Source organism: Lolium rigidum, chromosome 5, assembly GCF_022539505.1.
Source record: "Lolium rigidum isolate FL_2022 chromosome 5, APGP_CSIRO_Lrig_0.1, whole genome shotgun sequence".
Taxonomy (NCBI): domain Eukaryota; kingdom Viridiplantae; phylum Streptophyta; class Magnoliopsida; order Poales; family Poaceae; genus Lolium; species Lolium rigidum.
In genome coordinates this window covers 164,469,112-164,485,222 of record NC_061512.1, presented here as the reverse complement: position 1 = coordinate 164,485,222, position 16,111 = coordinate 164,469,112, and the positions used below count along the sequence as shown (strand labels likewise).

General features: G+C 48.3%; 1 protein-coding gene and 1 pseudogene across 2 annotated transcripts; one reads left to right on the top strand and one right to left on the bottom strand.

Annotated features, from left to right (window-relative positions):
• The first annotated feature begins 92 nt into the window (after nucleotides 1-92).
• On the top strand, nucleotides 93-7,979 carry LOC124656644 (annotated as a pseudogene).
• Nucleotides 7,980-9,971: 1,992 nt separating this feature from the next.
• Nucleotides 9,972-15,843, bottom strand: LOC124657850. 2 transcript variants are annotated; one of them, XR_006988901.1, is made up of 12 exons: nucleotides 15,079-15,843; nucleotides 14,820-14,980; nucleotides 14,388-14,448; nucleotides 14,240-14,305; nucleotides 14,062-14,147; nucleotides 13,400-13,457; nucleotides 12,978-13,190; nucleotides 12,724-12,789; nucleotides 12,387-12,466; nucleotides 12,183-12,305; nucleotides 11,942-12,108; nucleotides 9,972-10,358 (listed from the first exon to the last, which is right to left on the bottom strand). XR_006988901.1 is itself a non-coding variant. In XM_047196334.1 (11 exons), exons 1-10 carry the CDS (start codon nucleotides 15,841-15,843, stop codon nucleotides 12,191-12,193), a joined length of 1,671 nt encoding a protein of 556 aa, XP_047052290.1. In that variant the 3' UTR covers nucleotides 9,972-10,358; nucleotides 12,183-12,190. The 2 variants fall into 2 exon arrangements, 1 of the variants encoding a protein (XP_047052290.1); XM_047196334.1 differs by lacking the exon at nucleotides 11,942-12,108.
• Between the last annotated feature and the right edge of the window lie 268 nt (nucleotides 15,844-16,111).

Sequence of the window (16,111 nt, the reverse complement as noted above, 5' to 3'; positions counted from 1 at the left end):
GAACTGGCTCCGGCGGTCGGGTAAGGAGAGACTTGGGCCTGAGGAGAAGGTGGAGGAGGCGCGGCAGGGGGTTGGTTGAGGTGGCGAAGAGGATGGCGACGGCGACGGCGAGGAGGGACGGCGCCGTGAGGAGGACGAGGAAGCGGTGGTGCCTGACTCTGGGTCTGGGGGTTGGAGGGAGAGGTTGGGTCGGAGGGGCGTCGGAGCTTGCCATTTTGGCTGAGAAGGTGGTTGTGGGCACGAGGCCGGCTGCGTGGCTGGCCGGCGGCAAGGTCGGACCTCGGCGAGGCGCCGAGGCAGATCGGCGGGGAGCGAAGCGAATCCGGATGTGTAGCTCTGTGGGAAGTTTTCTTTTTTTTTGTCTAAGCGTCAGGAAAAAATTACGCGACACTCTGCAATGAACAGTGTAGAGAAAATTGTATATTTGTATGTAAAAAAATTACTGGCTGCATTCCACACTCATATACTATATGTAACTGCAGAGTCATGTTGTTAAACCCACTTGAAATTGATTTTTTTGGGAATTCAATTTGACTAATTTAATAAAGAGAACATCATTGATGATCATTAAAACCATGAATAAAGAGGAAAATAAAATCCAGATCATAAGTCTTGGAATTCTTGCCAAATTTGTTGTTACTGCGTCACTACGGATCTCAACGAAAATCTACACACTTAAGTATCCCGAGAATAGAGCTAATACTTGTGAAATGTTTTTCCTACACCGCTAGAAAGAAAGAGGCGGTGGCTACGTGAGCACCGCCATCTGCTTTGTTTCCTCTGTTTGTCTCTAACAGGGAATCGATGGGTCCTCGACTCCTCTGCTTGCCGCTCCGGTGGCGGGAGGGGGTGGGGACCTCAGACCTAAACTTGGCGTTGTATCAAGGTTCCTGCAATTAGAGTTTGATCAACCGGCGGCGATGTTATGGTTGCTATGATGACACCGTTCGAGAAAATAATAAAGTATTACCGCCTCCTCATCCACCCCGTCGGCAGCTATCTCGCCGGTGGTGTCGAGGAGGGCGGGAAATAGTCTGGTCGATGCTTCCATGGAGTGGTGGATCTCATTCAGTCCGCGTGTGCTATATGTTTGGTGTTAGGAGATTCGGATCAACTCAAGGGACGCCTTCAGTTCTGGGGCGCTAGTCCTTAGGAGCACATGCATGAATACTTCCCAACTATCATCAACAATATCAGGTTGGCTTTGGTAGGGGAGCGGCGACAAAAGTGTGTCGATGGCTCACGGTGGTGGTTGTTAGGTGGTCCAAAGACCTTGATGTAATTTTAATTATGTTTGGGGTGTTTTGTACGTCTTGTGAACTTCTCTAAAAGATCCAAATCTTTCTGGCAAAAAAAGGTACCTGGAGAGTAGAGGATCAGATTTCAATGAATTGTCGACATAGTAGACAACCACATATGATGGGGATCTCGATCTAGGCAGGCAACCATGCTAGCATCGCCAGACCAATCCAACTATCTTAAATGTAAAGGATCAAAAAATGGGTTATTGAGATGAGATGTTCAAAGTGCCCGTGTAGGAGTTTAGGCTAGTCATACATAATATGTTGCGAACAAAAGAGAAAAGAAAAACATTTTTTCTTTCTTAATAATTCCCATGCCCATGGTCATGTTTGTGAAAAGCATGTATGTTTGGTTTACCTTGTGCTTCTGTTAGTTTGCAAGTAAAGAACCAGAGTGATCGCGGGTGTCAATATCATGCGAAATGTGAATCCACGCTCTTTAGAAACTACTTACCAGCTACTAAGAGCATCTCCAGTCGCATCCCTCAAAAAACGTCCGGCACAAATGATTTGGGGCACGTTTGGGACCGCGCCGGACAAAAGAGACTAAAAATCTGTACAAAAAAGAGACTCTTCCCAGTCGCGTCCCTCAAACAGCGTCCGGATGAATGCATTTTAATAGAGGGGACCATCCCATGTGGGAAAAGTAGGTGAGAGAAAGTGTGAAGAGAATAACATGTGGGGAGAAGGGGTTGCATGCATGCGTCCGAACGCTATTTTTGTGTCCGGCGTTCCCGGTAGAGAATCTGTACCCAGACATAAAATGAGGCGCTATTTAGCTTTGGGGACGCGACTGGATCGCGTTTTTCTCCATTTATTGTCCGCCGTCCCCCAAACGTCATTTGGGGGACGCGGTTGGAGATGCTCTAATGCTTTTCTACAAGTATCAATGTGTATATTCTCAAAAAAAAGCCTCCTCTTAAAATTGCTCTCTACAAGTATCAGTTTGTATTACGTATATACAAATACAAGTTTCTACAACTGAGTATCAAGAACCACTAGTAGAAAAGGGGGCAACCGTCTAAGCCTTTAATACCGGTTCCCTTACTAACCGGTATTAAAGGGGTCATTTGTATCGTTTTGTGCGTCCAGGCGGGCGAGGAGCATCAATACCGGTTCGTGAGGGGCTTTCGTACCGGTTCGTGTTACGAACTGGTACGAAAGGTCTTCGACCCGCATTTCAGGCGCGTGTGGGACCAGGGCTGTAACTTTGGTACCGGTTCGTAACACGAACCGATAGCAAAGGGTGCCCAGCTATATTATCACATTGCCCCCGTCCCTGGCCCGTGGCTCTCAGTTTTCTCTTCTTCCTCTCACACTAAAATTTTTTGCACCTCTCACACTTCAAAAAAATTCTATTTTTTCTCCACCATTTTAACAAGATTAAGGGCATACATCTATCCAAGGGTTAGCAATATCATCCTTTCTTCCGGCGTTCCTAATTTAGCTCATTTCTTTGGTAGTTTTAACTCGTACTATTTTTCTAGTGCTAGCAAGGTCTTCAATGAAATGCCTAAGTTAGGGATTTTATTTCTTTTATATGCAATTTGAGCTGAAATTATGGTATGTTTTGTAGGTTTTAATTAGTATCATCCCCGTCCTCACCGCCGTCGATCGCCAGCGTCGTCCCCTAGCCGGCACCGTACCACCTCGGTGAGCCTCTTCTTTTTTATAAAAAAAATTAGTTTTATGTGATGAACTTGAATATTAATTAGGTTGGTCACTCATATATCCACGATGTTGTGTAATTAATGATTTTTGATATACATATATAATGCAGATGAGTCGACAATGGATGTACGGTGACCGGTGCCATCTCGACTGGCTGAGGCAAACATGCAGTCGAATGGTTTCATCTATTGTCCATGTAGTTCCTGTAAGAATATGAAGGATTACTCTACCTCAAAGATCATTCACGTCTACCTGCTGGAGAACGGTTTCATGCCCAGCTATAATTGCTGGACCAAGCACGAAGAAAGAGGGGTTATATTGGAAGACAACGAAGAAGAAGAAGAGCATAGTGACAACTATCCTATATTCACTGAAGACGGTGATAGTAGAATGGGGGAAGACGAAGCTGAAGAAGAGCCCATTTTTTATGAGCCCATTTTTGATGACCCGGATGACGATTTGGGTCGGACCATTCTTGATGCGAAGATGAACTGCGGAAATAAAAAGAAGAGGTTGAAGCGGAACGGTACGCCGCCTAGGAAGAGATCTAGAAAGGAGAAACCATAGCCGTCCATTGAGAAGTTACCTTGAGAAAAAAGTGTCGAGAAAAACAGGAAAACCGTTGAGTCCGAGCTGAGAGCCTTTTTTGCACCGAAAGTGCCAGAGATACCTTTTGAGAAGACACTAGATCCGATGAAAGTTGTGCGTACCGGTGAGAATCTATATGACACTGTACCATCGCCACCATCTGACTATAGGCGTTCTATTGAAAGGTCGTATGACAAGATGATCGAGGCGACAAAACCCGTTCAATCGGGTGTCAAGGAAATAAAAGGGATACACCAAGTCTACCAGCTTGGACAACAACCCGTTCAATCGGTCCCCCATCTCAAGGTGTTTGACGGAAAGGCCGTTCAAAGTTCTCTATAAAAGTCGTACCAAGTAGGCTCATGCATTCCTCCACCACAAGCTCAATCACACGCACACACATCAACAATGGCTGCTATGATCTCCATCTTCTCCCCTGCTAGTTCTCGTCCTTGTCCAGTCCACTCACTCGGCCATCATCCTCCCAAAAAGCCCCAGACATCCATTGCCGAGCCCATGCCTGATCGTCCTTGGAGCTCGCACCACACCTACATCGTCCAAACCAACCACCTGGCCAAGCCATCCAAGTTCCCCACCCTCCATCACTGGTACACGTCCATGCATGGCGGCCACAAGCTCCAGCCGCATCCTCTACACCTATGGCACCGTGATGCACGGCCTCGCCGTCCGCCTCAGCTCCGGCGAGGCCCGGCGCATGTCGGCCGTCCCCGGCGTGACCCGCGTGTACAAGGACAGGGTGTACCACACCCAGACCACGAGGTCGCCCTGGTTCATGGGCCTGCACGACGACTTCGGCGCGTGGCCGGACTCGGAGTTCGGCGACGGCATCATCATCGGCTTCATCGACTCCGGCATCTGGCCGGAACGTGCCAGCTTCAACGACACCGGCCTCGGCCCCGTCCGTCCCACATGAGTAATGCTACACCTACAAAAATATTTTACGGAAAAGGCTTACGGACTCACAAACCAACAGTGGGAATAAAAAATCTGGCCCGGTTATTCAGGAGGAGATCAAACTCAAACCGGCAATGCTACACCTACGGACACCTCTTACGGAATCAACCTACGGACTGACATGACATCAGGCAGGCAAAATATGAGATCATGACCCGCTTTTTCAGGATTGAATTCCAAACTGAACCAACCACATACGTACACATCAGTCCGTAAAGATTTTGTATGCCCAGCACGTCCGTAACTCTAGCATTATTGAACTCAAACCAACCAAAACAGCCCACGTTGGTCCGTAATCCTTCCGTAACCCAGTTTGTCCGTATGTCTAGGATTATCGGTCCCACATGGAGGGGAAACTGCGTGGACACCGAAGGGTTCAACGCCACCTTATCGTGCAACAACAAGCTGGTCGGCGCCAAGTCCTTCACCATCAACATGGCGGACCTGCCCGCCTACAACGACCCGAGCCCGAGGGACTTCATGGGGCACGGCACGCACGTGGCGTCCACGGCCGCCGGCGCCGAGGTTCCCTGGGCCGACCTGTACGGCTTCTCGGGCGGGAGGGCGAGCGGCGTGGCGCGCAACGCGAGGATCGCCATGTACAAGGCGTGCGTTCCAGGTGTAGGATGCCCCGACTCGGCGTTCGTGGCGGCGATCGACGCCGCGGTGGACCTCATTACCCTCTCCCTCGGCCGCAAGGACGGCGCCTTCTACGACAACCCCCTCGCCGTCGCCACATTCGGTGCCGTTCGTAGGGGCGTGTTCGTCGTCCTCTCCGGTGGCAACAGCGGTCCCGAGCCGTCTTCCGTGTCCAACGTACGTCGCGCCGTGGATGACCACCGTCGGCGCCGCCACCATGGACCGGGTGTTCCCGGCAACACTCAGGCTCGGTAATAGTGTGGTGCTCACGGGCCAGTCCCTGTACGCCTTGAAGTCCAAGGGCACGAGCATGGCCCAGCTCGTGTACAGCTCCTGCGACGAGGATGACCTGACGCCCGACAAGGTCATGAGCAAGCTGGTGGTGTGCACGTGGATGGCAGGAGCCGAGACCGGCTTCTACGTGGAGAGAGCCGGCGGAGCAGGGATGGTGTCGCCGGACAGGATGACCCGGTTCTGGGACGCCGTCATGGCCGAGACCTTCACGCTCCCCGGCGTCATGATCAGCCAAGCTGCCGAAAAGAAGCTGAACGACTACATGACGTCGACGCCGTCCATGGCGTGCCCGCCACTACTAGGAAAAGGCCTATAGGTGGAGGCAAGTGGTGCCGGCGCACCACCTTGAACGTGCGCCGGTGGAACATGTTGCCGGCGCACCAAATAAGAGTCGCGCCGGTGATGGAGGCTTACTGCCGGCGCACAAGCAAAAAAGATGCGCCGGCGATAAATTTCAAAGAGGACCAGACCAGGCCGGAAAAATCGAGCCCCTTACTGCCGGCGCACCACCATGTTGTTGCGCCGGTGGTAAGTTTCTTATTGCCGGCGCTAGAGTATAATGGTGCGCCGGCGGTAAGGACAGCCATAATTTTCCCTCTACACCCCCCCCCCCCCCGTGGACCGCCTTTTCAGTTTTGAAAAAAATAAAAGAAAATAATAAAAAATTCAAAAAATAAAATCCTTTGAACTGCCCATGTATTATGTAATCTAGCTTTCATCAAAATTGGAAAAAATGAATTTCGATATATTATGCAAAATGGCGTCATCTTTCGGTAAAACGGGATTTCTGGTTGCATACGACCTCCGATGAAAAACTTTTTTATATCAAAATCGATCTACTCGAAAATTCCTATTCGAATTCAACGGCCTACGGCCGTTTGGAGAAAAAATGGATTCGTCAAATTCAAAACAGAAACAGGACTTTTTTCAGATTTAAGATTTGGGAGAAAAAAAGAAAAAAATACCCCCGGCGCACCACCCTACTTGGTGCGCCGGCGAGTAACCCACACTATATAGTCAAGCCGGCCCTCATCCCTCTTCTCCTTCCTCACTTCTTCCCCTTCTTCTCTTTCCCTCCTACTCTTCTCCTTGCAATACTCACGCCGACGGCCTCCGAAGACGACTACTACTCCGGTGACCTCCTCCTACTCCGGTGACCTCCACCTACTCCGGTGAACTCCTCCTCCTCCGGTAACCTCCTCCACCTCGGGACTCTACCTCCATCTCCGTCTTCTCCTTCTCCTCTTCCACCACCACCTTCACCTCCGGCCATCTTCTCCTCCTCCTCCTCCTCCTCTTCCTAAACCACCACCACCTCCGGCCTCCTCCTCCTCCTCCTCCTCCTAAACTACCACCTCCGGCCTCATTCTCTTCCTCCTACACCGGTGCGGCAACGACGACACGGCAACGCACGGCCACTGTTTTTAAGGTCCCGAGCTAGATGAACCCGAGCTAGATGAACCCGAGCTAGATCCAGATCTAGATCTAGATCTAGATCTGGCTTTTTTTTGAATTTCGAAAAAACATACCGCCGGCGCACCGTGCCCGGTTCGCCGGGGATAATTCATCTTACTCGCTGGCGCACCTGGCCGCGTGCGCCGGCGGTAACTCATTACCACCGGCGCGTTCCCACCGGCGGGCTCGTGGTGCGCCGGCAATAAGCCGTTTCCTAGTAGTGCGCATGTCGCCGGCGCCGCGACGCTGATCAAGAAAGCGCACGGCGACTGAACGCCGGCCATGGTGCGGTCGGCGCTGATGACGACCGCCGGCCCGCTCGACAAGAACGGCAGGGACATCGTCGACAGCGCCGCCGCGATGGACGCGACGCCGCTGGCGGCCGGTGCGGGGCTCGTCCTCCCTCGGCTCGCCATGGACCCGGGCCTGGTGTACGACGCGGGCACGCAGGACTACGTGGACTTCCTGTGCACCCTCAACTACACGGCGGAGCAGATGCGGCAGTTCGTGCCGGAGCCGGAGATGAGTACCGGGTGCGGCGGCGCTAGGTCGAGGATCCCCCCGGGGGCGTGGCCAACCTCAACTACCCGTCCTTCGTGGTGGTATTCGACGGGAGCAACGGCGGCGTCCGCACGCTGACGAGGACGCTTACCAAGGTGTCGGCGAAGCCGGAGACGTACAACGTCACCTTTGCGGCGCCGGAGGGTGTGGCGGTGGCCGTGACGCCGACGACGCTGGAGTTCAAGGGGAAGAACGAGAAGCGGAGCTACACCGTGGAGTTCAGCGTCGAGGCTCAGGGAAAGGTGAAGCCGGCCGGGACATGGGAGTTCGGCCACATTTCCTGGGAGAACAGGAAGCACCGGGTCAGGAGCCCCGTTGCCTTCAACTGGCAGACCCCTTTGATAGATCCACCATGTATCAGTACAGTAGTAGCTGAATAAGTGAGAGAGGGAGATAATCTGGAACTGATGTTGCATGTGAATTGTGAGTTGATCTGGTGAAACTGTCTGAATGATCAGGATTTGCTTGCTTTGAGCTTGTGATAAGGAGAGGAGAATAATTAGCTTGTGATGCATTCGTGTTAGAGCATCTCTAACAGCCCGTAAATCCCACCGAAACCGAACTTTTCCGACGGATTTACGGGTTCGGGCCGAAACGCGCGTAGATCAGAGCCCGAATCGGAAGTTCAGGGGCCTGAGAAACTCCCCGCACTGCCCCTATTAAAAGGGTTCGCGGAGGGGAGTTCGGTTCGGAAACCCTACTCCCCTCCCGCCGCTCCTCTCCCGCCGCCGCAGCCTGCCTCCGCTCCGACGAGCAATCCCGAGCCCTCGGACGCCGCTCCGCCGCTACGGCCACCACCCCGCCATCCGAAATGACGCGTGCAAGACGCGTGGGTAGGGGCGGTGGCCGATCCGGCGCCGGAAGGTCAAGTCGCTGTCCGCCGGGCGTACGGGCAGAGCCGGAGCGCGCCAGGCGGTCGCGCTCCGACGCCGCATGGAAGCGGGCCGGCCGCAAGTGGCCGGAGCTAATGGCGCACCGCCTTGAAGCGCGCGCGGAGGCAACTGCGGCTGCGGAGGCGGCTGCGGATGGGGAAGCGGAGGCACCCCCCCTGCCGGCGCGTGCAGCCCACCGTTGCCCCCGCGCAGCGACGATGACGACAGATGGACCGCCTCTCCTCTGCGGGAGCACCTCCGGCGCAGTGGCCATCGAGGTGGCGGCGCTCGTCGTCGCCTAGCAACTGCCGGCGACCATAAACCCTCCACCGACGCCCCGGTGACAGTATAGTCTCCGGGTACCTAAATTTCTAGTCTAATTAGGTCCGTAGTACGTAATGTAGGTCCAATATGGATGTATTTTGCCACTATTATTGTAAATTATGAACGAATTAAGCTTGATCGGATGAAATCGACTGCAATCGCGAAAATCGATTTCCCGCGACGTTTGATTTTCGCGAGTTCGGTTTGCGTTTATGGTTTCTGCGTTTATGGTTTCTGTTCTGCGTCAATTCGTTTTTCGGGAGAGTTTATTCGGTTCCGATAAATACGGGCTCTGTTAGAGATGCTCTTAGATATGGATCTTGAAAAGTTGGAGAAACAGATTCGAAAACAGCTAATTGCATTTCTCTTTTTTTTCTTTCAATAAAGCTATAGACCATTTCCTCATCTACACAAAGTTTTCAGGCAACCAAGTCAATAGTTCAATGACCTTTTTGCTTCCCCAGTGTATACCTCGCTTTTAGGTTCAGGTTTTCTAAGATTCAGATTTTATGATTATATTCGTGATATTAATATATTTTCTTTATAAAAAAAATCAGGTTTTGTGTAGTATTTAACAGAAGAGCAATTTTGGATAACATACAAAAGTTCTAAACTTGAGAATTCGAACCTCAAACGGTGTACGTGCCAATCATAGGCCAGCTTATATCTTTGGGAGCAGAAACAGAAAAAGTATACTCCCTCCGGTCTCTTTTAATTGACTTGGACTTAGTATAACTTTGTACTAAATTTGAATCAATTAAAAAAGACCGAAGAGATAGTATTCTACCTGTCTACCAGCAAGGAAATGTGTAGGGTTGTCACCTGCATCATGGGGTCCGAACCTGAATAAATCCTTGTCCATGTTATACAAGTTTCATTTAAATTTTGGCGCTCTGCAGTCTTCACGTCTACATATTGCAGCTGCTCTCACTCCAAAGTGGCCTTCTCCACTCCACGCTTGCTCCATCACCTCGACGAACTTGGCTAATAGGAGATTCACGTTCACCAACGAGAGAGTTAGCATAACCTCAAGTGTGCTTTAAGACCCGTGCTAGACACAATGTATCAAGGTATAGAGTGTCCTCCTGGAGTTGTTGCCGATGTTTCTTAGCTACTCCAGAACATTTGCACTTCTAATATCTTCTGAGCAAATGCCAAGTAGTGAACAGATGCCACCCACAAACCACTTAATTAGTTGCAATGTATAAGGTAGAGAGAGGGGCCTCCTGTTCCGCCTTCATCAACAAAAGATTAAGAGCAAACCAGCCACTTCCAGAGACAAGCAAACTAACAATGCAAGGCCTATTCATATTGGTCACAGATGAACATAGTGAGCATGGCTGTCTTACCAAGCCATGAGTCACAGTATTATTATGTGTATCAGAGCATGAACTGGTATATAATCTGATCATGCTGAATTACAAAAACATCCACCCAAAAAATCAGAGCTTATTGCCTACTACCAGAGTATGTAAACGATAAAAGTGGTTTTGTGTCAACTCATGTTGCTACTTGAGCGAGATTCTCTGTTCGCAACGTCTCATCCAAAATGGTGTATAAATACTTAAATAAGAGACCTAAAAAGAACCATAGTGCTACCACAATAGATATCCTTGTTAGCATAGTACAAAAAAGACGTCCACCTCTGGCAACCATGATGAAAAATTTCTGAGCCATCCTGAAAAAGTAAGAGCAGGAAAGGTTAAACCAACTGAAAATTGAAGTATGGCTCTGATAGTACACATTAGCAGGCCAAAACCAAAGTACTATAAACCAACGTATTTTTTGTTTCTTTACTGAAGTACTGTATGCACACACTTCACCATTTCGTTTGCAGAAGTATGCAACTAGGTGTGCTAGAATGAACAAAAGATTACTCGCGAATAAAACATTCCTAGCTGTTGAGTATGGGTGGGTTGTGGTGCACATCTTAAAATGTAAATGCCGAAATGGATATGTGACATTTGACTGATGAAACAAGAGAAGAAGAATACGCATTCACAAAGCCAGCCCAGTGTCTTGTTCTGAATATTCACATTCACAATAGGCCTTCCTGATTCTGCACCATGCTACCAACAACAGAACACGGATATGCTGCCTGATTTCGTAGTTTTTAGCAAATAAATCAAATTAACTTTGAAGGAGTTCATGAGCCCAAGGTGCACATTCGGAGGCAGGCAGTCAGACACTTCTGGGAAATGATCATCGGGGCGACAGGAACCCAAACAGCAGACACGTTGGCCTCTTTCACAGGAGGGCCTGCTGGAAGGAGACTACAATTGTTCCTTATTACTCCCACTTAATTTGATTTTACACAAAAACTAAAAGGTTCAACCAACTGAGGATTAAAGTATGGCTCTGATAGTACACATATTATCAGGCCAAGATCAAAGTACTGTAAACCAAAGAACTTTCCTTTCTTTACTAAGTACTGTATGCTCACACTTCACCATTTCGTTTGCAGAAGTATGCAACTAGGTGCTACTGAATATAACATTACTCACGAATAAAACATTACTCACGTGATGGTTATGTCTGTATGCACACTTTAGTATTTAGTTTACAGAAGTATGCAACTAGATGCTACTGAATAAAACATTACCCGTGGTTCAGTATGAAAATAAATAGTATGGGTTGGTTGTTGTGCACATATCAAAATGTAAATGCCAAAATGGAGCAATATGGGACATGTTATTGATGAAATAAGAGAAGAAAATACACATTCACAAAGCTAGGCCAGTGTCTTGTTCTGAGTATCCAAATTCGAGACACAATAGGCTTTCCTGATTTTGCACCATACTACCAACAAAACATGGAGATGCAGCCTGATTTCGTAGTTACTAGCAAATAAATCAAACTAACTCTAGAAGAGTGGGTGAGCCCACGGTGCACATTTGGAGGCAGACATTTCTGCGAAACAATCACCAGGGCGACAGGAACACAAACAGCAGACACCGGCCTCTTTGACAGGAGGGCCTGCTGGAAGAAGACTACAATTGTTTTATTGCTATTATTATTAATAATTACACTTAATTTGATTTTAAGAAAACTGTTTGAAGTATAGTTGCGGCAATTAACTTCTATATAGGGGATTATTCTTTTCACGCCAAATAATGCAATGCTGCAAGTTGAAGCCACTAAGACAAAAGCTCAACATATGGAATAATTCTTCCAACCTATAAGAACCATTCATAACAGGTTACTACTGATTGAAAGAAACATGGCAAATGGTTATAACTTATGACAGGTGAATTAACTTACATTCGCATGTCAGTGGTTGTGAAATCATATGTGTGCTTCACATAATCTTATGGATACTAGAGGGTAAATCCATCAAAATAACAAGTCAGTTCCACACCATAGAATTGAAAATGGTTCCTGCTTCATTCAAATCACTTCTAGACACAAGAGAATTTTCTTGACATAATCTGCATAACAAATAGAATGTAAGGGTCCCACTTCAAGTTCAAAATAACGGAGTGAATATATGAGAATTTCTTACATAGCTTGTTACTTGTAGCCGACTTCTTTCATCAAGTGCCGGTAGCTTCGCCCACGTATTGCACGTTGCCATAAGAATGATATTGATTCTTGAAGGTTCAACTCTAATCTCTGCTGAACAAGCCTAGACATAATCAAAAAAAGAATTTCATCAGAAACAAACTATTCGCTAGAACATCATCATGCAAGGAGTACAAGAATGCACCATCTAGCAAGACAGCGCTGAATCCCACGAGTGATTGGTCGCATAAAGGATGGTTCTCTCTGTTGATAAAGTAGGCCGACCTAGAAACAGCAACCATGTAAGCATGATATCATTACGCCAATACTCCATCTGAGTAACAGTTCAGGCCAATATAGACATTGACAGTGCCTCCAAGATGTCACTTTGACCATCTATAGACTATTTTCATGAAAATATGGTGCTTTAAACAAATATGAGTAACACTATAAAATTATTATCATGATGGATCTACTGATGGTCAAACCTTTTTTTTACAATGCAGATTGTAATAATACCATACAGAGATTGATTGAAATACCTCCATCATAGCCACTGCTGCAGGATCATCCAATATTTCCAGGCTATCATCTGCTAGGTAGTTCAACTGTAAAATACACAAAGAAAAGACTCTTAAGACTCTGAAAATCCAATAATACATGAGCTAAAATGTTCCATGTATGCTTGAAAGTGGAAAAAAGGGAAAGTTTGTCACTTCCCCTATTGCATGTCATCTTTATTTCTATTACGGCAAAAGTGCAAATGCCTGGCTAGCAGAAGGGACATAATAGTTACCCCAAATTCAGCGTTTACAAAGGATTGGACAAAATCCATAAGTTGAATCTTTGCCCACTTATATGACGTATCAGGGTTGTCAGTCCTGGGTGGATGTCTCCAGGGTGCACCAAAAGACAGTCTGTTTTCTGGTATTTTACCCTCGCGAACATCAGAGGCGAACTTCTGCACCATACTCAATGCTGTATCCATAGCAGGATTCACAATAGATACCTGGTGAGAAGAAATGAAACAACAGTCATGCTCTTTTCCCTCCTATTTTAACTGCATTCTCCTAGTTCTGATATTCAATGCAAAAGCATGCGTTTTCAATGAAAGAGCAAATTTGGAAACGGGAAATAACTACATCTGTCCAAGCTGAGGGGACTGGCACTTGTCTCAAATAGCGTATATCACTCAGCTCTGGCTGAAATTTTACTTACTTGCAAGTGTGCCAGGTATGTGTCAACAATTTCCTCAATGTTCGTGTCATGCAAAACCCTGCAATGCAAAGGAGATCAAATTAGAATAACAATTGCATGAAGCATGGGCAAACAGCAGTGTCAAACAAACTGAGGTTGGTGCTTTAATCATATATATGTAGTATATTTGTTTAAGGCTGAAAACATAATGAAACTCTGCTACTCAAGAGGACTTAATTGTATAGCATAAATCTGCTAGCAAATACTATATAAGTTTCAAAGTAAATAAGAAGGCATGAGCTGAGGTCTACAGACCTCAAACTCTTCTAATGTAGGGTATATAAACATTAAACCTATAATAGAGTAATACATATCACAAGCAGGCAAATTAGAAATCAAAACATCCAAATGATTTACTAAAACAGTCGAGTTAATAGCAGTCATGACAAAGGATAAAAGTATCTAAACTTGGTCATTTTGTCCTTTTTATGGATAGGACAGACCCAGTGCTAGAAGCTCCCACAGCAGGTGGTTGCAACAAAATGATATATAATCCACAAGAACATCAAGCGTACAGTAATTATTTTACATATTGATGACACTGACCCACAAAACGTCAGAGAATATTATTACTAAGGCTATCATATCAAGATTCGTGACAGAAAAATGGGTATGTTACTTACTCTGGGCGACTGGCCTTTTGCTTCAGCATATATATCTCAGATAGGTGTCGTGTGTTTGTCCCAAGAATCTCATCAACAACTTTCCACTACAACTTCAATAAACATGGGAAGGAAATTATGCACAGGGTTTGCACTAGGGGGAAACAGAACGGAATTAACAAGTACAAAATCTTACTACCTCCTTTTCACTGAAGAACTCAGAAACCATATGCAGTTTAGCTTCTTGTTGTGTCCAACCAAATGTCTGTGGTATCAAATAATCGTGACTTAAGTAAAAATTGGTAAAGAAGGAAAAAAGCAAGGGTCCAAGAGTAAACTAAGCATACCTCACGAGAAATGAAGATATTAGGAAAACCGAAATCAACAAATGCTTGAGAAGAATAGTATCTGCAAAGATTTGAACAGGAACATGGTTTCATCAGTTTACATGTGGAGTGTTCTTGGCATTAATGCAGTAATAAGTAGAAAAATACAGCCCGGATAGCCAACTATCATTAATAAAGCTAGATAAAAGGATCAACTGTATCTTGGTATTTGGGGTATGCTACGGTAATCAGAATATAGGAGTGACAGTGGTACAAGGCACTAAGGCACGGTAAAACTAAAAATGGTATAACAAGATCAGATATTTGTGTTCAACCAGTGCAAGGTCTGTTTGAGTATTTTAGCATTCACCGCTGTCTCTATGCAGCCTGCTCGTTCAGGTATTGCAAGGTTTACCAAACATATCATGCAGAAACATATAGGCAGATTCTTACCCATCTGAGGTCGACATAAACACAGGCAGACACTGTTCATTAGCACCAAGTGCGATCAGCCTCCAGATGAAGCTGTCATGGTACATTGCTGCAGGCACCATAGTGTCATCCTCACACGCCGCCCTCTTAAGTACATCCACATTGTTCAGCACCAGCTTTGGCTGCACACCACAAAAAAAATGTCGTCAAACTGGTACATAATGCCTCAATGGTTTCCACATGAATCCTCACACCAAACTGAGATCACACAAAACTCTACCTGGAAGAAATCCACCTCAGCGGCGCCAGACAGCACGTCCAGCAGGAGGCACGGCCAGTCCGTGGCTGAATTGACGAGCGGGCGCGAGAACCGGCCCGTCCTATTCATCTCCCGCAACGCCTCCTTCCTCCACCCCTCCTGCATCCGGAGAAGTTCCTTGGCCACGCGCAGCGCCGCCATGGCCTCCTGCATGTACGCGGTCTCCTCCATGGAGCAGTTGGCCGCCTCTCCCTCGCCAATGCGGAACGTGGGGTCCTCGCCGCGCGCGGAGGAGGTCGCGGCTAGCACGGCCCTCGCCCAGAGCACCGGGACAGAGCTGGTGCCCCGGCCGGGGCCCGCGAGGCGGGAGAGCGCGGTGTGGAGGCCGTGGGACCGGGAGAGCGCGGCGAGCACGTCCTTGGAGCCGACGGCGCCTTTGAGCACTGCGGCGCGGGTGAGTCCCTCGAGCGCGGACTCGAGCTGGAGGCGGAGGGAGGGGAGGGAGGGGGCCGTGGGGTCGGCGAGGAGGGACCACGGCGCCGCGGTGGCGTGGGCGTGGGCGGGGTGGAGGAAGTCGACGAAGGCGGCGTAGTGCGGGGGCTCGGACCACTGGGGGAGGAGGCGGTCGAGGAGGAGCGTGGACTTGCCGACGCCGCGCGGGCCGTGGAGGAGCAGCGGCTGCGGCACGCGCGGGTGGAGGGCGTGGTTGTGGAGGACGGTCTCCAGGACAGGGCGCGGTATCACGCGCCACGGGCGGCCGGCTGCCCCGCCGGCGGCGGCAGCCATGGCGAGCGGCGGCGCGCGGAGGTGGTTGTAGGGTTCTGCGGGGTTTCTGGGTGTGTGTGGTGAGCACGAATGGAGCGAGGAAGAAGAAAGTCAGATGGGATCGCGAAAATCCGGGCCGGGCCGGGCCGGAATACACCAGATTGTTTTGCTGGGCTCATCAAGTAGAAATGTCTGTTTAGTGTTTAGTTTGTCTAAATACATGCTCAACAAATCCATAATTTAAAAGCGTGCAAAAAAATTAAGTTTAGAGATAATTGAACAGATGTGT

Excerpts from the sequence above, each read along its gene's own strand:
- LOC124657850 (XM_047196334.1), bottom strand. The coding sequence starts at position 15,843 with ATGGCTGCCGCCGCCGGCGGGGCAGCCGGCCGCCCGTGGCGCGTGATA. Across the intron at positions 14,981-15,078 it reads CTGAGGTGGATTTCTTCCAG|CCAAAGCTGGTGCTGAACAA; the intron begins GTAGAGTTTTGT and ends TGTGGTGTGCAG. Across the intron at positions 12,790-12,977 it reads TTGTAAACGCTGAATTTGGG|TTGAACTACCTAGCAGATGA; the intron begins GTAACTATTATG and ends TGTATTTTACAG.